Source organism: Thalassophryne amazonica, chromosome 9, assembly GCF_902500255.1.
Source record: "Thalassophryne amazonica chromosome 9, fThaAma1.1, whole genome shotgun sequence".
Taxonomy (NCBI): domain Eukaryota; kingdom Metazoa; phylum Chordata; class Actinopteri; order Batrachoidiformes; family Batrachoididae; genus Thalassophryne; species Thalassophryne amazonica.
The window spans coordinates 29,990,557-30,014,403 of NC_047111.1; the positions used below are offsets into that span (position 1 = coordinate 29,990,557).

At 45.6% G+C, this 23,847-nt stretch overlaps 1 protein-coding gene across 6 annotated transcripts in view; it reads left to right on the forward strand.

Moving 5' to 3' along the window:
• dbn1 (drebrin 1) overlaps window positions 1-23,847 on the forward strand; it is a 356,842-nt gene that overhangs the window by 254,326 nt on the left and 78,669 nt on the right. For all 6 annotated transcript variants that reach the window (XM_034177848.1, XM_034177845.1, XM_034177847.1 and 3 more), the window contains exon 3: window positions 21,335-21,450. In XM_034177848.1, coding sequence (XP_034033739.1) covers window positions 21,382-21,450 — 69 coding nt within the window. In that variant the 5' untranslated portion in view covers window positions 21,335-21,381. The remainder of the gene's footprint in view (window positions 1-21,334; window positions 21,451-23,847) is intronic.

Genomic DNA, 23,847 nt, shown 5'->3' on the forward strand with positions numbered 1-23,847 from the left:
AGACAAAATGTCATAGCTGATGTTCCCTCACAATGCAGGTGCTCATCACCAGCATATCAAGATGAAGGGAATATTGGTCAGTGTCTAAAACAGGAACACCTAATCAAAGTTTCTCGAAAGCCATCTACACAGGTGTACAGATTTCTGGAAAAAAAACATCTCACTGACAAACGAGATAAAGATGAACTTGTACCAAAGGTGTTTTCAGAGTGAAAACACTACCCTACTGCCTCCATGTCACCAAGGCTCAGGGTAACCAATTAATTTTTGCAGCATGACACGTGTTTGTCTCTCTGTACCTCTACACAATAACTCCAAAAATAGTGGACAAATTTCAAACCAATCTCATGTGAAGGCCTTGCAAAGAAGAGTTATGGTCATTTTTGAGGTGATTTGACCTACCACCTTTTTCTGTCCTAGTCTTCTGGACAGTGTCTGCACGTACGTTCTTGTGAACACTGTGACTCAGTAACAGTGTGTGATCGACTCTTTGTATTTAAAGCATAAGTCGATGAGCTGATTAGATTTTGTGGGAGTTCAGTGCATAATCTGCTTATTAATGAGGATGTATTTTCAAAGGGTGAGTTCATCTTTAATGTATCTAACACATTTGCAGGCTCTGTTAGTCACACAGGTAGGACGACATTTGCAGACACACTGATTACAGGCTGTAAAGTGTTGGCAGCACATCAGCACCCTTGTGTTGCTTTTTCACTATGAGATGACAACTTTATTATTTCATCCCTTTTTCTAACACACTTTCCTGATGATGGCGTAATGATCTCCACACACAGTTCTGGTCAGTTTGCAGTATTATGATATTAAAGTCCATCCATCCATCCATCTTCTACCGCTTAGTCCAATTAAGGGTCGCGGGGGGCTGGAGCCTATCCCAGCAGTCATAGAGCGCGAAGCGGGGTACACCCAGGACAGGACGGTAGTCTGTCGCAGGGCCACAAATAGACAAACAAACACAGACACACCCACACACACACCTACGGACAGTTTTTTTTTAAAGATTCCAATCCACCTAACCTGCATGTCTTGGATGTGGGAGGAAAACCGGAGCACCCGGAGGAAACCCACGCAAACACGGGGAGAACATGCAAACTCCACACAGAAGGCACCTAACCTGCATGTCTTTGGATGTGGGAGGAAACCGGAGCACCCGGAGGAAACCCACGCAAACACGGGGAGAACATGCAAACTCCACACAGAAAGGCACCTAACCTGCATGTCTTTGGATGTGGGAGGAAACCGGAGCACCCGGAGGAAACCCACGCAAACACGGGGAGAACATGCAAACTCCACACAGAAAGGCCACGGGAATTGAACCCATAACCTTCTCGCTGTGAGGCAACAGTGCTAACCACTAAGCCACCGTGCTGCCTGATATTAAAGTCCTTGTTATGTTATCTGCAGACTAGATGTAGGAACAAATAACACCGTGCACCCTCTTCTGTTGGCTGGTGAGGGTAACAATAGTGTGAGCCATGAGTTCTCTGGAGGAGGTGAGCACTCTCCAGTTGTTCTTCAAGTTGATGGTCAGACTGCTGACAAAAGCAGCGCGATAAACTCTCAAATGTTTCAGGCTCACATTCAGCCAATTGCTCCCCGACTCCGTTGTAGTGCAGTGACCCACATTGCGCTGTGACAGCAACACAAGGCTCTTACACACAGCAGTTTGAATGCAAAGAAGCTGAATCTTTTGCCAAGGTCACTTGAGTCGCCTGAGCTCAGTCCAACCGAGCATGGTTTTCACTTGATGAAGACAAAAAGTGAAAATAAAGCACCCAAACAACAAGGACAAGGTGTAAACAGCTGTAGTGAAAACCTAGAATGAGCCCAGTGTGTCCTGATATTCACTTCTATTGTCATTAACACAATATGCAGGCATATATGTAAACAAAACCAGGGCTATAGCTTCAACAAAAAGGTGACCAAAAAAAGGTGATTCTTTGCCATTTTTTTCAATTTCATCGAACAGTGCGAACCCATGTTTTGTGTGGTCAACTTTATTTAATTTGTTGCTGTATATCCATTCCTGCATTTGAGGCCTGCAGCACATTCCAAAAAAAAAGTTGAGATGGGGCAGTGTAGGGCTAGTAATTAGGTAAAATAATAATAATAATAATGTTATTTTAAACAGGCTATTTCATCATGTGACTGTAATCATGATTTGGTACAAAAACAGTAACTGTGAAAGGTCTTTGAGGAGAAAAATGGACAAATGATCTCCAGTTTGTCAAGAAATGCATGATAAAATTATTGAAGTATTTCAAAATAATACTCCTCAAAGAAAGATTAGAAGGGATTTGTATATTTCTCCCTCTGCAGTTCATAATATCATTAACTCAAGGAATCTGGGAGTATTTCGGTGTGTTAACTGGAAGGAAGCAAGTTTTTTCATTCAGTAATAGCTGATATAACCCGTGTGTAATGGATTATTTTGGCAAACCTTTGTGAAGCCACTAAAATTTGGAGTTAAAACTTTACGAGTGTGGGGACAACGGAGCGTGAGATTGGCCAGAGGATCAGTGCAGCAGGGGCGGTGTTGCATTCACTCCACCGTACTGTTGTAATGAAAGGGAGCTGAGCCAAAAGGTGAAGCTCTCGATCTACTGGTCAGTCTGCGTTTCCTACTCTCACCTATGGTCATGAGGGTTGGGTCATGACTGAAAGAACTAGATGGCCGGTACAAGTGGCTGAAATGAGCTTCCTTAAGAGGGTGGCTGGTATCTCCCTTAGAGATAGGGTGCGAAGTTCGGTCATCCACGGGGAGCACGGAGTAGATTCACTGCTCCTTCGTGTTGAAAGGAGCCAGCTGAGGTGGTTCAGGCATCTGGTAAGGATGCCTCCTGGGCACCTCCCTAGGGAGGTGTTCCAGGAATGTCCATCTGGGAGGAGACCCCGGGGAAGACCCAGGACTAGGTGGAGAGATTATATCTCCACACTGGCCTGGGAACGCCTCAGGATCCCCCAGTCAGAGGTGGTCAATGTGGCACGGAAAGGGAAGGCAGGGGTCCCCTGCTAGAGCTGTTGCCCCCGCGACCCAAACCCAGAAAAGCGATTGAAGATGAGTGAGTGAGTGAGTGCGTACAAAAAAAGAAGGTTTATGTTGACCTTTTCCAGAAGTGGCAGTGACTTCTCTGGGCTCTGAGACATCTGGGTTAGACCATCATCATAGAAAAACTCAGATGATCCAAGAATTCTGTGGATTTTCATCATGGGGAGGAGGGGGGGTGTTTGTATTGTACTCTAATTGTGATTGTCACTGAGTTTTTAAAATGTCAGTTGCAAAGCGTTTCCTCTTTTACGACATTGTGCAAGTTTCTTTAAGTCCGCGGACACTGATCTATGTGTTACAAATACAAATCCGTGTCCTTGGATCCACTGAACTTCCCGGAGAAAAAATGCCACTCAAAGCGTAGCTGTTGCAACAGTTGTCGTAAAGAGGAACTGGTTGGTTGCTGCGGCGACACTGTGTAGCTCCTGTAAGATGCTTAAGTTAAACGTAGCATGTGGACATCGCAAACGTTTAGAGCTCTTAAGGTTTTAAAAGAAGAATTTTGCAGCATGTCTGTGTCATGGAACGACATCAAGCCGAGAGAAGTTTGATAAGGACAACAATCCGTGGAATTGTCGCTGACTTAATGAACACGTGAACACCTGAAAGATAAATGAAATGGAAAAAGTGAACTGTGCCATCAAGAAACATGGTAAGAAATTTTCTCTCCCTGGAAAATAAACATTGTGCTGTTCAAACAGGATTTTAGAAAAGATTATGTGACTTTTTTATTACTAATTTAGACTTTCTTTCACTAGAAAAAAGACTGTGGCTTTGAATGGATTTACATGAATTTACACAAGAATGTAAATGAGTTTTTATTAATGTAGACTTTTTTTCATGGGAAACAAACACTGGGTTTACAGGAATATACGCGGTCTATTAGAAAAGAAACCGACAGTGTTATTTTTTAAAAAAACTATATGGATTTGAATCACATGTGATTACATCAGCCAAGCTTGAACCCTCACGCGCATGCATGAGTTTTTTCACACCTGTCGGTGACGTCATTCGCCTGTGAGCACGCCTTGTGGAAGGAGTGGTCTAGCCCCCTCGTCGGATTTTCATTGTCTGAGAAGTTGCTGAGAGACTGGCGCTGTGCTTGATCAAAATTTTTTCAAGAACTGTGAGGCACATCCAACTGGACACCATTCGAGAAATTCAGCTGGTTTTCGGTGTAAATTTTAACGGCTGATGAGAGATTTTGGATTGTTTCTATCACTGTAAGGACTTCCCATGGAGCGGGACGTCGCGCAGCACTCGGAGGTGACATTGTCATCCTGTTTCAAGCTGAAAACCTCCAATTTAAGCCTCTGTGACCCAGGACGTCGTGAGAGAACAGAGAACTTTCAGAAGAGGTCGGAATCAGCAGTTTATCCGGACATTCACTGTTAAAGGAGATTTTTTTTTAATGAAAGACGTGCGGACGGATGGTGAGCTGGCGCCACAGGAAAAACACCTCCGTGTTGATAACCATTTGTAAAATCCAGGCGGCTTTTAGTGGCTTTCAGTGAGTATCTGAGAAATTGTGTAACAGCAGGGCATGTTCCAACTTGTCCTTAAGGCTTCCAACGGAGGTGTTTTGTTGTGAAAGTGTAGGAACACGGACCCACAACAGGGGGCGCAAATGAACGGACAATGGAGAAGGTAAATAACAATTTTTACTGTTGTGAAACGAGCACAACCAATACAACAATCAACAATTTGGGATTAAGCCGAATTCTGCTGGTGTCGTGTGGGCAGGCTCGAATGTAGGAGACGTCCGTCCGAGTCGAACCGGAACCACCAGATCTCCTCCTGCCACCCGAACCCTGGAAATACTGGAACCGCCAAGTCCCGAAGTCCCAGGTGGCCACTGCCCTCCGCTCGTCGGATCCGGTACTGCTTGGCAAGAGAGAGCAACAAACACACAGGTGTGGATGCGGCTGCACCAGTAACACGGAAGGGGAAGAAGCCGCCTCCACCTCTCGTCACGTTAAAACAGGAAGGTGAGTACTTATCCAAGCAATTGGCTTTCGGTAGTCAGCTGTCCTGAAAGGTTTAACACGTATTATCAACTATACAGAATATGCTGCAGAGTAGTTTACCTCTATCTCAAGGCGATATCTCGGCCTGAGGTGGAGACGCCGTCCTCCTGATATACCTCGGTGCTGAGTAGAACAGCTGTGTCTGGTGATGGGTGACAGCTGTCACCCAGGCTACTCCCATGATGCGGCAGCGCCCTCTGGTGCCTGGAGCCCGCACTCCAGGCAGGGCGCCCTCTGTTGGTGGTGGGCCAGCAGTACCTCCTCTTCAGCGGCCCACACAACAGGACCCCCCCCCTCAACGGGCACCTCCTGGCGCACGACCGGGCTTGTTCCGGATGGCGTCGGTAGAAGTCGGCCAGGAGGGCCGGGTCCAGGATGAAGCCCTTCTTCACCCAGGAGCGCTCCTCGGGGCCATACCCCTCCCAGTCCACCAGATACTGAAAACCCCGGCCCATCCGACGGACGTCAAGGAGCCGGCGGACAGTCCAAGCCGGTGCTCCGTCGATGATCCGGGCAGGAGGCGGCGCCGGACCCGGGGGTGCAGAGGGGTGAGGTGTGAAGAGGCTTGATCCGGGAAACGTGGAAGACTGGATGGATCCGCAGTGAGGCTCCAGCTTCCGGCCTCACTGCGGCGGGGTTGATGACCTTGAGGATCTTATAAGGTCCGATGTACCGTTCTTGCAGTTTTGGAGAATCAACCTGTAGGGGAATGTCCTTCGTGGCAACCAGACCTCCTGCCCAGGACGGTACTCGGGGGCCGGGGCTCGCCGACGGTCTGCAGTCTCTTCGCCCTCGTCCGGGCCTGCAACAAGGCAGAGCGGGCGGCCCGCCACACCCGACGGCACTTCCGTAGGTGGGCCTGGACCGAGGGCACACCGACCTCTCCCTCAACCACCGGAACAAGGGGGCTGATACCCCAAGCACACCTCAAACGGGGAGAGGCCGGTGGCTGATGACACTTGGCTGTTGTGGGCGTACTCGATCCAGGCCAGGTGGGTACTCCAGGCCGTCGGCTTAGGGCGCGGCTGTCACACAGCGAAGTGTCTGCTCCAGTTCTTGATTCGCCCGCTCTGCCTGCCCGTTGGTCTGGGGGTGGTACCCAGACGAGAGGCTGACCGTGGCCCCCAGTTCCCGGCAGAAGCTCCCCAGACATGTGAGGTGAACTGGGGACCGCGATCGGAGACGATGTCTGATGGTATGCCATGCAGACGGACGACGTGGTGGACCAGGAGGTCCGCTGTCTCCTGTGCCGTAGGGAGCTTCGGGAGGGCCACGAAGTGGGCCGCCTTGGAGAAACGGTCCACTATCGTGAAGACGACGGTGTTTCCCTGGGACGGCGGGAGACCCGTGACGAAGTCCAGGCCGATGTGGGACCAGGGCGATGAGGCACGGGCAATGGCTGTAGCTGCCCTGAGGTCCTTCCTATGGTCGGCCTTGCCCCTGGCGCAGGTGGTACAGGCCTGGACGTAGTCCCGGACGTCGGTCTCCAGGGATGCCCACCAGAAGCGTTGCCGGACGACTGCCACGGTCCTTCGCACCCCTGGGGACAGGAGAGCTTAGAACCGTGACAGAAGTCCAGGACTGCAGCCCTAGCACTCTGGTGGGACGTATAGTCTGTTTTTTTGGTCCGTTTCCGGGGGTCCGGGACACGGGTCAGGGCCTCCCGGACGGTCTTCTCCACATCCCAGGTGAGGGCGGCCACGATAGCGGACTCCGGGATGATGGGATCCGGGGGATCCGACGGTTCCGTTTGACCTCATCTTCGTGCACCCGGGACAATGCATCCGACTCTGATTCTTGGTCCCGGGACGGTAGGTGATCCGGAAGTCAAAACGGCCAAAGAACAGTGACCAGCGGGCTTGCCTGGGTTCAGACGCTTGGCGGCTCTGATGTACTCCAGGTTCCGATGGTCAGTGAAACCGTGAACGGCACGGCTGTTCCCTCCAACAGATGTCTCCACTCTTCGAGGGCCTCTTTCACAGCAAGGAGTTCCCGATTGCCGACGTCATAATTCCGTTCAGCGGGGGTCAACCTGCGAGAAAAATAGGCACACGGGTGAAGGACCTTATCAGTCTTCCCGCTCTGGGAGAGCACCGCTCCTATCCCTGAGTCCGAGGCATCCACTTCAACCACTAACTGGCGGCTAGGATCGGGCTACACCAGAACTGGTGCAGACGAGAAGCGCCGTTTCAACTCCTTGAACGCGGCCTCGCACCGGTCCGACCAGGTGAAGGGAACTTTTGGAGAGGTCAGGGCTGTCAGGGGGCTAACTACCTGACTGTAGCCCTTAATGAACCTCCTATAAAAATTAGCAAAACCGAGGAACTGTTGCAGCTTCCTACGGCTTGTAGGTTGGGGCCAGTCTCTCACCGCCGCAACCTTGGCCGGGTCCGGGGCGACGGAGTTAGAGGAGATGATAAACCCCAGGAAGGACAAAGAAGTGCGGGTGGAACTCACACTTCTCGCCCTTCACAAACAGGCGGTTCTCCAACAACCGCTGCAGGACCTGACGGACATGCCGGACATGAGTCTCAGGATCCGGGGAAAAGATGAGTATATCGTCCAGATACACGAAGACGAACCGGTGCAGGAAGTCCGCAGGACATCGTTTACCAACGCTTGGAAGGTCGCGGGAGCGTAGTGAGACCGAACGGCATGACCAGGTACTCAAATGGCCCAACGGGGTGTTAAATGCCGTCTTCCATTCGTCTCCCTTCCGGATCCGAACCAAATGATACGCATTCCTAAGATCAAGTTTGGTGAAGATATTGGCTCCATGCAAGGGGGTGAACACCGAATCCAACAGGGGCAACGGGTATCGATTGCGAATCGTGATTTCGTTCAACCCCCTATAGTCAATGCATGGACGAAGCCCGCCATCCTTTTTACCCACAAAAAAGAAACCAGCACCCATCGGAGAGGTGGAATTCCGGATCAACCCGGCAGCTAATGAGTCCCGGATGTAGGTCTCCATTGATTCACGCTCCGGCCGTGAGAGGTTGTACAGCCTACTGGACGGAAACTCACTGCCTGGAACCAAATCAATGGCACAATCGTACGGGCGGTGAGGAGGAAGCGTAAGAGCCAGATCCTTGCTGAACACATCAGCGAGGTCATGGTACTCCGCTGGCACCGCCTTCAGATTGGGCGGGACTCGGACCTCCTCCTTAGCTTGGGAGCCGGGAGGAACCGAGGAACCTAGACACTCCCGATGGCAGGTTTCGCTCCACTGAACCACTACCCCGGACGGCCAATCAATCCGGGGATTGTGCTTTAGCATCCATGGAAACCCTAAAACCACACGGGAGGTGGCCTGAGTCACGAAGAACTCGATCATCTCTCGGTGGTTACCTGACACCACCAGAGTTACTGGAGGTGTCTTATGTGTGATTGGTGGGAGTAGGGAGCCATCTAGCGCCCGAACCTGCACAGGCGAGGTAAGAGCCACCAGAGGGAGCCCTATCTCCCTGGCCCATCTACTGTCAAGCAGATTCCCCTCAGAGCCCGTGTCTACCAGTGCTGGGGCCTTCAGGGTTGAATCCTCATAAAGGATCGTGACTGGGAGTCGTGTAGCAATGTGGGTGTGTCCCACGTGAATGTTTTGGCCCACCCCTGGCCCAGTCTCTAGGGGCGGGCGTTTGGCGTTTGACCGCTCAGGGCAGTCTCTCACATGGTGCTCCATTGAACTACAACCAAGACACGCTCCGTGGGTCCATCTCCTCTGTGCATCTGGTGCCCTAAATGTTTCCCTACTCGTGTCCCTAGCTTCGTCAGTAGGGGGAGCTGTGACCCCACGGAACGCAGGAACAGAGGAGCGTGGGGAGGGCGGAGCTCGATCGGACCCGGAAGGGAGAGGGACGACGCGTGCCTGGCCACGCCCTTCGCCTCGTTCCCGACGGCGTTCTTCTAACCGGTTGTCGAGTCGTATGACTAGATCGATGAGCCCATCTAAATCCCGCGGTTCGTCCTTAGCCACCAGGTGCTCTTTTAGGACCAGAGACAGTCCGTTTACAAAGGCAGCGCGGAGGGCAGTGCTATTCCAGCCGGATCTCGCCGCCGCGATGCGGAAGGCGACTGCATAGGCAGCTGCGCTCCGACGTCCCTGTCGTATGGACAGTAGCGCGGTTGAAGCGGACTCTCCTCTGTTGGGATGATCGAACACCGTTCTGAGCTCCCGTACAAAACCAGCGTACGTATGAAGGAGCCGTGAGTTCTGCTCCCAGAGCGCTGTAGCCCAAGCGCGTGCCTCCCCGCGAAGCAGATTTATCACATAAGCTACTTTGCTAGCATCAGTCGCGTACATCACGGGACGCTGAGCGAAGACGAGCGAACACTGCATAAGAAAGTCCGCGCACGTCTCCACACAGCCTCCGTACGGTTCTGGAGGGCTTATGTATGCTTCTGGGGACGGAGGAAGGGACCGTTGAACGACCAGTGGAACGTTTACTTTCGCACGCAGGGTCCTCGGGAGGGAGAGCCGCAGCGGCGCCCGAAGGGCGCGCCTCCACTTGTGCGGCGAGAGCCTCCACCCTGCGGTTTAGGAGAACGTGCTGCTCGGTCATTAAGTCGATCCGAGAGGTGAAAGCGGTGAGGATCCGCTGCAACTCACCGATTACCCCTCCCGAAGCCTCCGCCGCGCCTTGGTCTTCCATTGGCCGTTCAACAGCCGGTTGACGCCCCTCGGGATCCATGACGCTGGCCGAGATATCCTGTTATGAAAGTGTAGGAACACGGACCCACAACAGGGGGCGCAAATGAAAGGACAATGGAGAAGGTAAATAACAAGTTTTACTGTTGTGAAACGAGCACAACCAATACAACAATCAACAATTTGGGATTAAGCCGAATTCTGCTGGTGTCGTGTGGGCAGGCTCGAAGGTAGGAGACGTCCGTCCGAGTCGAACCGGAACCACCCAGATCTCCTCTGCCACCGAACCCTGGAAATACTGGAACCGCCAAGTCCCGAAGTCCCAGGTGGCCACTGCCTCCGCTCGTCGGATCCGGTACTGCTGGCAAGAGAGAGCAACAAACACACAGGTGTGGATGCGGCTGCACCCAGTAACACGGAGAGGGAAGAAGCCGCCTCCACCTCTCGTCACGTTAAAACAGGAAGGTGAGTACTTATCCAAGCAATTGGCTTTCGGTAGTCAGCTGTCCTGAAAGGTTTAACACGTATTATCAAATATACAGAATATGCTGCAGAGTAGTTTACCTCTATCTCAAGGCGATATCTCGGCACTGAGGTGGAGACGCCGTCCTCCTGATATACCTCGGTGCTGAGTAGAACAGCTGTGTCTGGTGATGGGTGACAGCTGTCACCCAGGCTACTCCCATGATGCGGCAGCGCCCTCTGGTGCCTGGAGCCCGCACTCCAGGCAGGGCGCCCTCTGTTGGTGGTGGGCCAGCAGTACCTCCTCTTCAGCGGCCCACACAACATGTTTTTCCTGTGGCGGGCGCGCCGCGCTGGCTGCGAGCTGCCGTGCCAATCCGTCCGCACGTCTTTCATTAAAAAAATCTCCTTTAACAATGGAATGTCCAGATAAACTGCTGATTCCGACCTCTTCTGAAAGTTATCTGTTCTCTCATGGCATCCTGGGTCAACAGAGGCTTAAATTTGGAGGTTTTCAGCTTGAAACAGGATGACGACGTCGCCTCGGAGCGCTGCGCAACGTCCCGCTCTGTGGGAAGTCCTTACAGCGATAGAAACAATCCAAAATCTCTCATCAGACGTTAAAATTTACACCGAAAACCAGCTGAATTTCTCGAATGGTGTCCAGTCGGATGTGCCTTACAGTTCTTGAAAAAATTTTGATCAAGCACAGCGCCAGTCTCTCAGCAACTTCTCAGACAAAGGAATTCCCACGAGGGGGCTGGACCACTCCTTCCACAAGGCGTGCTCACAGGCGAATGACGTCACCGACAGGCGTGAAAAAACTCTCGCATGCCCACGAGGGTTCAAGCTTGGCTGATGTAATCACACGTGATTCAAATCCATATGGTTTTTTAAAAAAATAATAAGGTCGGATACTTTTCTCACAGACCTCGTACACAATATGTGACCTTTTTTTACTATAAGGTATGTTATTGATATTTTACCATGAATTTCAAAATATTCTACAAGCTTTAGCTGTGGTTTTTGAAATGCTGTAACAGTCTTTTCAGTCTTCATGAATTTCATGTAGTTTAATTGATCTGAGTTAATATAGTCCTTCTTCCATGTCATATTCTGTTTTTTCAGCATTATCGACAGTTCAAATGAAAGGCTGAGTCCAGGATCATTTAAATATGCACTTCTTTTGAGATTTTTTTCTTCCAGGAGATGCTGAAAATGTATAATTAGATACAAAATTAATTTGGTTTCTGGGGCCCCGTAGGCCCCAGATCCCGGCTTGACCCCCTGCAAATTTTCTTTGGATTTCACAATTTTCATTTCACAGCCCTGCATTGTTCAGCAGAAATGAGTATTGTGTGAATCAGTAATACTGCTCTTTTTGACTGTCCGAGAAATTGCAGAAGAGGTGGACATCAGCACTTTTTCGGTACATTCCACTGTGACATAAGATTTGGCCATGAAAAGAGTGGCTGTGAAAATCATGCCGATGGCTTCAGCACGAAGCTGCCGACAGCGCAGCAAAAGCGCCTTTGTGTTGAAGTCTCACAGGACATGCTATGACATGCCCACCTCTTCCACGATTTCTCGGATGGTTACACAACTGAAAAGTCACCGAAAGCCATCTGAATCATCCGAATGGTTTTGCACCTGGCTGTCGCACAGTTTCTGGCAAAATTTGATGCGGTGCTGCTCCAGTCGTTCCGTCTATTTCCTTAAAATGAAAATCCGCAGAGCGCGCTACACTCGTCCCACACAAAGGCTGCTTACCAGGAAATGACGCAATCGACAGGCGTGAAAAAGTTCACGCATGCACACGAGGGTTCAAGGTTTGCTCATGCAAACACATGTGATTCAAATCCATCAGCTTTTGAAAAAAAATAAAAAGGTCCGATACTTTTCTAACAGACCTTGTATGAAAACGATTGTCAAGACTGTTAACAGCAACAAGTCCAAAAGCCAGGGTCTGTCATGGTCTGGGGTTGTGTCAGTGTCCTTGGCAAAGGTAATTTCCACTTCTTTGATGGAAGCATTAATGCAGAAAAGTACATCGAGATTTTAGAGCAACACATGCTGCCTTCAAGACAACATCTTTTCAAGGGATGTCAATGCATTATTCAAGAAGACAATGCAGAGCATCATTCTGTGTACATTAGTGTGCAGAATGTCTGCAAGCATGTTTGCAGAGAAAGAAGTTACGGGTACTGGACTGCCTGATTACAGTCCTGACCTGTACCCAGCAGAGAATGTGTGGAGAACTTTGAAACAAAAAAATGCAACAATGCATCCCCATGCTGTTGCACACCTTCAGACTTGTTTGCATGAAGAATGGGACAAAATAACCCCTGAAAATGCCTCAGTGCTAAAAAGTTTTTTTTTGTTGTTGTTTGTTTGTTTTTTGTGAGAATTAATGGAAACATTACAAAGTGGTAAATGCTTTAGATTCCCAATGTTTTGGGGAATGTTTTGCAGGCCTTAAAGACAGGAATGGATGTACAAATTAAATTAATTTGAACTCTCAAGTTCATATAATCTGCAATGAAATAAAAGTCAAAGTAAATGTAAGAATCACTTTTTTCAGATAAAAATACAATATTACCAATAGTACACACCACACTGAATGAAGTAGTGCATTGAGGTATTTGTAATGAAGACATGCCTATGGCTATGACATAACAGGAGAGGAGGGGCAGAGGTGGGGGGGTTGAGCGAATAGAGTTCAACAGCCAGTTTCAGATGGTTAACAGTTTGGCTGAATCAGCTTCTTTCTGAGCCTGACAGTCTGAAGGCTCCTGTAATGCCTCCCAGAGGACAAAGAGACCTTTGCACAGGAAGTAACTGCGGTTACATGAATGCATCCCGTCTATAATGAATCCTTCAGAATGGAATAAGGGAATCCACTGGTAATAAATCAAAGTTAACGTAATAAGTAAGATTTTTTTTTTTCAATTTATTTTCATTTATATAGCAACAAATCACAACAGAGTTGCCTCAAAGCGCTTCACACAGGCAAGGTCTAACCATACTAACACCCAGAGCAACAGTGGTAAGGAAAAACTCCCTCTGAGGAAGAAACCTCAACCAGACCAGACTCAAAGGGGTGACCCTCTGCTTGGGCCATGCTACAAACACAAATTACAGAACAATTCACGGACAAATAAACAAGAAATGCTATTGGCGCACAGGACAGGAGGATCGCCAACACAAATACAACTCCCATCTCTGGATGGAGCTGCACCTTAAACAGAGAGAAAAACCAGAATCAGGCATCAGAAAGACAAAAAATACTGTATAATTTGCCAGCATTAAACAACAAGAAAAACAGAGAAATACTAAGGTGATCGCCGGCCACTAGCCCTAAACTTCACTAAAAGACCAAGAATTTAGGTAAAGTTGAGGCCGCAGCCCGCTCCAATTACTAATAAATGAATTAAAAGAGTAAAAAGCGTAAAACAAAACTGTACCAGTATGCTAGCCATATGAAAGGGAAAATAAGTGCGTCTTAAGTCTGGACTTAAGACGCACTTGACTGTTTTATTGATGCAGGGAGATCATTTCACAGAACAGGGGCACGATAAGAGAAAGCTCTGTGACCCGTAGACTTCTTATTCACCTTAGGGACACAAAGTAGTCCTGCACCCTGAGAACGTAAAGCCCGGGCTGATACATAAGGTAAGATCAAGTAGATGCATACGTCTGTGTATACGTCTGTAAAACAATGACATGGTTGTTCTGATGTGTTCAGTAAACAGATCCTGTAGTTGTATTTGGACAGTGGAGTCATGTTCTTTCTGTTTTGGTTCCTCTAACAGCAGCAGCGTTTCAGCTCCTTGTCATGTGCTCTTTTTTTTAATTCCACCTTAGACCAGATTCCACAACAGGGACTGGGACTTTATGTACATTTCAGAACCATTTCTGTTTGAACCTGGTCATCAAATGTCATGGTCTGGCCCTCTTGGGGCCAGCTGTTATGATTTTGGACCTTTTTTCCATGTTCTGAGCCTCTATGCCATGTCTTATTATCATTGTCATGTTCATGTTATGTTTGCTTTTGTTTCATTTATTCTCTGTGTATCTTTTCTTTGCCACATATTTTGTTTTGCTTTATTGTTATTATTTGCTTTCACTCTGGTCCCTTAGTTACTTTAGTCTTAGTTTCATTGTTTATCACATTTATTATATTATGCTTTAGTCACAGGGTTTTGTTATTATTTATCGTCAGTGCTTTTTATCTGATTATGTTCCATTTGTTATGTATTGCAATTTCTGTTTATCAGTAATGATTTTCATCATGAGTTATTCTGTTATGTTTTTCCTATCACTTTGTTACTTTCAATACTTTAGCCATTGTCAAGTTCTGTTCTAGTTTTGTTCAGCCAGTTTGTGTTTTCATTGTTTTTCATTTAGCTTTCATCTGTATATGTTTTCTGTTATACTTTTATATCGGGTTTTGATTTCTGTTGATTAGTCTGTTCCTGTTTGATTCTGCTTTTGTATTGCTTTTCTGATCAGTTCTAGTTGCTCTTTTATTTATGCTCATGTTTGATTTTGGTTCCTGTTGTTGTATTTCATTCTGACCCTGATTTCCATTTTACTCTGTTCTGCTTTTGCTGTTTGTTTCTGTTCACTCACACTCTTGCACCTGCTCCCGTGTCTTTGTCTATTACATCATGCCACTTTGCTCACTCCCTTCCTCACACTTTTGCCCTGTCTTACTCTTTAGCCAGAAGCCACACCCCTTCTAGATTGTTCCTCAGGTGCACCTCGTTTACACCACCTGTCCCTCACTTCTCCCTAATTAGTCCACAAGTATTTAAACTCCACAGTCCTTCACTTCTTCGCCAGATTGTAGTCTTTGTACTCTTTCCAGCGCCCATCACAGTCCTGTTTTTGTCTTGCCGTGTTCTGAACTTTGCTCTGTACCTCGACCATGCCTTTTGCTTCATCCCGGATGTCTGAGTTTGCTCGTGCCTCTGAACCCTGCTCGTTTGTGACTGCGTCTCAGCCAGATCCTGCTTGTACCTCTGCCACGCTGACTGATTACATGTGTACCGAAACCAAGCCTGGAATAAAGACCATGATTTCTCCCACACCAAAGCCTTGTCTGGGGGTTTGCATTGCGGGTCCAGCCGCTCCTGGTGACGGGCTCCCTCCCGCCCTGACATCAAAACAATCAAAGCCCCTGATTCCTGTATCCAGACTTATTGGATGATCTGATTGGATGTTTATATGTATGGGCACAATTTGGTGGGGGATGGGGGGACATGCCCCCCCCCACCTTTTCAACCGGGGGGACAGAATATGGTATGTCCCCCCACCTTCAGACATATATGTGTGTACTTGAAACGTGCTATGTCAGTCTTATGTGCAAAACCATGTCAGAATAGTGTCTTTGTTTCTGCAAATTTGTTTTTTTAGCAGCACTGACTTGTTTACAACACCTGTTTCTTGTTTGTCACATTCAGAATTTTGTGGGCTGCATTTGCCCAGATTTGAAACCAAAAATAGTTGCCTCTAGGGCAGGGATGGCCAAGTTCGGTCCTCGAGAGCCACCTTCCTGACACTCTTAGTTGTCTCTCTGCTCCAACACACCTGAATCCAATGAAATACTTATTAAAAGTCTGCTAACAAGTCTTTCATTGGATTCAGGTGTGTTGGAGCAGGGAGACAACTAAGAGTGTCAGGAAGGTGGCTCTCGAGGACCGAACTTGGCCACCCCTGCTCTAGGGACTAGTGTCTACACATAAGTATCAATGGACCATATGCTAATTTACTAAATTCTGAAAGTTAGAAAAGGAAATCAGAAAAGCTATCTGGGACCTCAGAAATCCCATCTGCAATTATTGCTTGATCTCCAAATCAGTCTATGCAAGCGAAATTATGTTCAGTATGAGTGTTGTCAGTGGTGCCACTTCGAAAATTTAATTCATGATAAGTACTTTATCCTAAACTTATGATCTGTTGTTTTTTTCAAACTTATGCAAAAACAAATCTTGAGAAAAAAAAATACAGTATGCGATAGTTAATAATTATTAAGAGCCTGTTCTTTCATATTTATGAATACATTTTACCACATTGCAGTTTTTTTTAAAAATGAGAACTCAACCTATCATTCTTTTTGAGTTCTACATATGTGGTGATACCTTATTTACACCAGGATGTTAATAAAATCAGTGCTGGCTATTCTCAGAATAAAGTACTTATATCCACAGTTTCAAATTGCATAAGTGAAATGGTGTCCACTTTATGGTCTTCTCAAAACATTAAAATTACTGTTCTGGATGCTCAGAATGCATCTGAGCTTATCTAGAACCGTTGGCCTTGCACTTTGTCCCCCCAATTTCTAGTTCTAAATTGCGCCCTTGTTTATATGAGTAACAGGTACTAAAATTTTCCTGATCTAACACACTTTAAAACATTGCACCACCTTTGTTATTCCAACCAAAACTGTGATTGGATCCAACTATTTAATTCTGATCAATCTTCTCCCTTCTTCGATTAGTAGATTTTTCCTTTCATATTCTGAATCATTCTGATTATACAGCTTGTGTATATGATGAGTGTCTTTCAGGATGAGGATGGGAAGGTGGATGCTGAGACTTGGGCCACCTAGAAGACCCGCTGTAGAGTATTTTGGTCTGACTGAATCAGTGTGCAGCTATTGCACCATACTGAGATGCACCTGGTTAGGATGCTGTGGGTGGTGCAGCGGTAGAAATTAGAAAGTATTTTGGGAGGTAGGTGGGTATTTCTCAGCCTCCTAAGACAATGTAGACTTTGTTGGACCTTCTTCACAAGGAAGCCAGTATGTGAAGGCTAGATAAGGTTTTAAGATGAGGGCATGCTCCACTTTGACCCCGATGATATATATGGGGGAGTGGCTTCACACTCGGCTCTGAGATTGTTGGAGGCGCAAAATGATGGCGTAGGAGCTTGTTCCTGTAGGCTGTCTTCTCATATTTCATGATTTGGTTTCCAGTTGTGATGTCATCTGCAGACTTGGTATTGAGTTTGAGTGTTCATTTGGCAGGCAGTGATTGGTAAAACAGGAATAGATGTGGGGGCTTAGTACACAGCCTTGGGGGTTACCTGTGCCTGTCAAGATAGAGGAATAGTGGTCACATATCCTGGCAGACTAAGGACTGTTGGTCAGGGACCCCAGTAACAAATAAGTAAACTAAGTAACAAATAATAAATACTGTTCCAAATTCACCGTCTCCGCACCACAGCTGGGCCTTTGAGATAACACAGACATCAAGCATTGACAACCATGGGACCAGAAATTCATCTGACTGGGAAAAAATAAAATAAAACCAACACATTCTAGGTTGATTTTTCCTGTATACGGTAGGGAGAATTGCCTTTGTAGATGTGGGTTTTAGCAGCAGCTGGTGACCAAACGTTTTGGCAAAGTAATCATCTGCCACCCCCCCCCCCCCCCCAACCCCCCAGCCACCAGGGCAAGGTTGAATGGTTTAAAGAATATATAGGGTGATACTATATAACCTAAATGTCAAAGTCTGTCACAGATATATCAGACAGCTAAGCAGATTATTTTGTTGAGAAAGCATGACCTGTTTGGATGGACATCCACTCACTTGTGACTAATTACACTGAGGTGGTTTGTGTGCTGAGAAAAAGTTCTTGCCCCAACTGTTCAGTAAATAAAACAGAATTTGGGTTAGAATGATGTTATTTTTCTATTCCCTTTGCATGAACTGTCTTTGAATAATCTGATGTCAAATTAAAGCATTTTATGGGTGTGCGGGTATTTCTGTTACATGTGTCACAAAAGTCAAAAATGAGCTGGGTCAGCCCTAAATTATGTTTATAGCAGTGGATTTCCTGTGAGCTCACTCAGAAATTGTGTCACTTTAATAATGTTGAACATGAAAACTCAAATACATGAAAATGTAGATAAAAACATTTTGCACAATAGAACTCCTTTAACAATGACCTTATTTGATGAAGAGCTCATTTTACTATTTTCATGGCATGGGCAACTTGCACATCTGTGATGGCACCATCAATGCTGAAAGGTACATTCAGATTTTGGAGCAACATATGCTGCCATCCAAGCAACGTCTTTTCAGGGACGTCCCTGATTATTTCAGCAAGACAATGCCAAGCCACATTCTGCACGTGTTACAACAGCGTGGCTTCGTAGTAAAAGTGTGCAGGTACTAGTCTGGCCTGCCTGCAGTCCAGACCTGTCGCCCATTGAAAATGTGTGGTGCATTATGAAGTGCAAAATACGACTCCGGACTGTTGAACAACTGAAGTCGTACATCAAGCAACAATGGGAAAGAATTCCACCTACAAAGCTTCAACAATTTAGAAGGAAAGGTGATGTAACACAGTGGTAAACATACCACTGTCCCAGCTTTTTTGAAACATGTTGCAGGCATCCATTTCAAAATGAGCAAATATTTGCACAAAAACAATAAAGTTTCAGTTTGAACATTAAATATCTTGTCTTTGTGGTGTATTCAATTGAACATAGGTTGAAGAGGATCTTGTCTGTGTGGTGTATTCAATTGAACATAGCTTGAAGAGGATTTACAAACCATCGTATTCTGTGTTTATGTACAACCCCTGGCAAAAATTATGGAATCACCGGCCTCGGAGGATGATCATTCAGTTGTTTAATTTTGTAGAAAAAAAGCAGATCACAGACATGACACAAAACTAAAGTTATTTCAAATGGCAACTTTCTGGCTTTAAGAAACACTATAAGAAATCAGGAAAAAAATTGTGGCAGTCAGTAACGGTTACTTTTTTAGACCAAGCAGAGGGAAAAAAATATGGAATCACTCAATTCTGAGGAATAAATTATGGAATCACCCTGTAAATTTTCATCCCTAAAACTAACACCTGCATAAAATCAGATCTGCTCGTTAGTCTGCATCTAAAAAGGAGTGATCACACCTTGGAGAGCTATTGCACCAAGTGGACTGACATGAATCATGACTCCAACACGAGAAATGTCAATTGAAACAAAGGAGAGGATTATCAAACTCTTAAAGGAGGGTAAATCATCACGCAATGTTGCAAAAGAATGTTGGTTGTTCACAGTCAGCTGTGTCTAAACTCTGGACCAAATACAAACAACATGGGAAGGTTGTTAAAGGCAAACATACTGGTAGACCAAGGAAGACATCAAAGCGTCAAGACAGAAAACTTAAAGCAATATGTCTCAAATATCGAAAATGCACAACAAAACAACTGAGGAACGAATGGGAGGAAACTGGAGTCAACGTCTGTGACCGAACTGTAAGAAACTGCCTAAAGGAAATGGGATTTACATACAGAAAAGCTAAACGAAAGCCATCATTAACACCTAAACAGAAAAAAACAAGGTTACAATGGGCTAAGGAAAAGCAATCGTGGACTGTGCATGACTGGATGAAAGTCATATTCAGTGATGAATCTCGAAAGGCACTGGGGAGATGGCTGTCATTACATCATCAATAAATGCACAAGTTTACGTTGATATTTTGGACACTTTTCTTATCCCATCAATTGAAAGGATGTTTGGGGATGATGAAATCATTTTTCAAGATGATAATGCATCTTGCCATAAAGCAAAAACTGTGAAAACATTCCTTGCAAAAAGACACATAGGGTCAATGTCATGGCCTGCAAATAGTCCGGATCTTAATCCAATTGAAAATCCTTTGTGGAAGTTGAAGAAAATGGTCCATGACAAGGCTCCAACCTGCAAAGCTGATCTGGCAACAGCAATCAGAGAAAGTTGGAGCCAAATTGATGAAGAGTACTGTTTGTCACTCATTAAGTCCATGCCTCAGAGACTGCAAGCTGTTATAAAAGTCAGAGGTGGTGCAACAAAATACTAGTGATGTGTTGGAGCGTTCTTTTGTTTTTCATGATTCCATAATTTTTTCCTCAGAATTGAGTGATTCCATTTTTTTTTCCCTCTGCTTGGTCTAAAAAAGTAACCGTTACTGACTGACACAATTTTTTTTCCTGATTTCTTATAGTGTTTCTTAAAGCCAGAAAGTTGCCATTTGAAATGACTTTAGTTTTGTGTCATGTCTGTGATCTGCTTTTTTTCTACAAAATTAAACAACTGAATGAACATCCTCCGAGGCTGGTGATTCCATAATTTTTGCCAGGGGTTGTAAATTTTACACAATGTCCCAACTTCACTGGAATTGGGGTTGTATGAAGTGTTTTTGAACTGCTGCTCCTGTTACTTTATTTTATAAAGCTCAGTGAGTTCTGTAACACTTTCACAAGAATTTATACAGTTTTACAGGTTTGACCAAATGCTATGCACGGGCACAAAGGTGCAGTTGAAGAACAGCTAGGTATACTGTACAATGGATTTAGTTTGAGGGTGACATTGTGGACACTGGAGCAGTGTTCAAGCTTTGGTAATAGGTTTGCACAGGCAACATGATTTATCAAGGTCAAAGGGAAATTTAGTGGGTGGTGATAGCCTTTTGAGTTTGTGAGTTTCAATCCTTGGTCTTAACTAAATTTGCTTGACAGGCTGATGATCCAACACAGAGCCTGCACACAATTTGAGGGGAAAAAGACCAAAAACAGACGCACATGGGTGAAACACACATAGGACTGTGTGCACAGTTGTCTGTCTGCGTTCCACCATCAGAATACATCATAATTATTCCTGAATTTTCTAAAAAAAAAAACAACAACAAAAACATGGTTAAAACAAGAATTAATGTCTGAAATAGAAGATTATTTTCTTTTTACGTGCCAGTGCATGAACACGCTCAGTTGTGGCAGAGTTAGTGCATAACGAAGAGCAAGGCGCATACCGCAAGTGAATGTGTGCCTGAGCTCCCATTATCAGAAGCCAACAGAAGGGGTCACAGCAAGAAACTATTTCAAAGGTTACATCTGGATTTGAGGATATTCTCATTTACAATGAGAGTGGTGGATACATGGAACAGCCTGCCAGAGGATGCAGTAACAGCACAGAGTGTAATCAGTTTTAAAAATGGATAAGACAGACATTGGAGAAATTATGACTGGAAATATAAGGTAGCATTAGATAAATCAATAAAATAGATTGCTATTCAAGTACTCAGTTGTTTTCTATGGATATTAATATAATCATAAAGCCTGCTTTTTGTGGTGCAGATGGAGGCCTGGCAGAGATCACGCTGACCTTTGACACTGGCAGGGTGATGTACGGTTTCTGCAGCCTGAAGGAGCCCACCACCTCTGCCCTGCCACGATACATTCTCATCAACTGGGTGAGTCACTGGGACCAGAAGGGAGGGGCTGATGGTGTCATGGCCAACTCATCGGGCAGTACACAATATTGGATTGTGCTGAGAGCCAGTATCGCAGACCTCCAGAGTCACTTGAGGTCACTCATATCATGCAGTCACAGAGCTGCAGCCTTTGCAGGTTCAGGTCTAAGAGGACTACACAGCAGCAGTGGTTTTAAGAGCCTGGTTTTAAGAACACTTTGTGATAGACATTTTAAAAACTCAGCGGATCCGTGAAATTACACAGATTTCATCATTGGGGGGGGGAGTTAGTGTTTTACTCTGTAATTGTGATCGTCACTGAGTTTTTAAAATGTCTATCACAAAGTGTTCTTTTTTTACATCGTGCAAGTTTTATAACTCCACAGACACTGATCTGTGTGTTACAGACACAAGTCAGTGTCCTTGGATCCACGCAGTTTCGAGGAGAAAAATCCCTCTCTCAAAGCCTGGCTGTTGCAACAGCTGTCGTAAAGCGGGACTAATTGGTCGCTGCAGCGACGCTGTGTGGCACCTGCACAACGCTTAAGCTAAACGTAGCATGTCGACATTGCAAACCTTTAGAGCTCTAAAGTTTTGAAAAGAAGAATTATGCAGCTTGTCTGTGTCACGGACCGACGTCGGACAGCAAGAAGATGGCGAGAAAGACAGTTTGTTAAAGTCTGATAAGGACAAGAATCCGTGGAATTGTCGCTGGCTTCATCAACACACCTGAAAGATAAAATAAACAGAAAAAGCGAACTGTGCCATCAAGAAACACGGTAAGAATTTTTCTCTTTGGAAAATAAACATTGTGCTGTTCAAACAGGATTTTAGAAAAGATTATGTGACTTTTTTTTTATTAATCTAGACTTTCTTTCATTGGAAAAAAAAACTGTGGCTTTGAGTGGATTTACAGGAATTTACACAAGAATATGTGGGTAAGGTATGTTATTGATATTTTACCATGAATTTCAAAATATTCTACAAGTTTTAGCTGTAGTTTTTGAAATGCTGTAACAGTCTTTTCAGTCTAAATTAATTTCATGTAGTTTATTTGTTCTGAGTTAATGCATAATTTGCTTTACAATTAAAAGGAAAATCTTTCCAGGTCCTACTTCCACGTCATATTCTATTATTTCAACATTATCATTGACAGTTCAAATGAAATGTTGAATGCAGGGTCATTTAAATATGCACTAATTTTGAGATTTTTTTGTTCCAGAAGATGTTGAAAATGTATTATTAGATAAAAAATTAATTTGGTTTCTGGGATACCATGGGGTCCGAGACCCCGGCTCTTGGGGCGCTATGCCCCCCAGACCCCCTCCAAATTTTCCTCTGATTTCACAATTTTCATTTCACAGCCCTGGTCACTCCCACCAGAGATATGAGGGAAGGATTTGAGGAAACATTGTTTTCCTCATGGGTGTCATCTAGTGCATCATCTGTTTATGATGTGTCAGATCCCGCTTTTTAGATACACGGCACACGCTCACCCTCCGATGAGTGTGTTTGTGTAAAAACCAGCTCTCCGTCTCTGGGGTCCGACCTTCGTGTCTCCACGGGTATTACCCGGCAGGGCTGCACAAAGGCTGTTCAAGCTGGTGGCAAGGAGATTTGTCTAGCTGCTCACTGCCTCCATCCGGACGTCCACCCCGCTGAAGCTGATCTTGCACCCCGGTCGAATAGCCTTCTCAGGAACCAGGATACGAACCAGCCACGCCCGTTAACGGCAGCTCTCCTCTTATGGATCAGGGCTCTTGGAATGTTGTTAGATTTTTAATTTAGTGACTCGTACAGCGAGTCCCCAGGATGTGTTATTTTCATTAAAAAAACAGACTAACCTTTTAGAGCCTTTTTGATGTTGTACACCCAATAAACTTTAACTTTTACACCTTAAGAAGCATCAATAAATCCAATGTCCGAGCCTTAACACTTTAACTGCATGCTTGGAAATTTATTGCAGGTTTTGCAAGTGCCAATAACATAATCAACATAGATTATATGGTGATAATTTCACAACAGTAATTCAAGTATAATTAAAATAATGATTGGCAGAGATTTTTGTTTTTAATTCAATGATTCTGTCTGATCTTACTTTGACTGGGACTGGATTGACTTCTTTTTTCTAGGAGTGAGGGAAGGAGGTTTTTGAGGTTAGGGTCCCCAGCTCGATGAACTTGATTTCCTCTTCATCAGCTATTAATTGTTACCTGACCACGATCCTTGTGTGATGTTGTAATCCTTCAGGAAGTTAATCCACATAAGAAATTATTCCGTCTTCAATCAACCAAAAGTTGATCTAATCCATTCTGGTATGCGGTGATGTTCCTTGAGAGAGAAATCATTGAACATTCCCCACTCAGACTTAAGGCCAGTAGTTACTCTCCGTTGTTC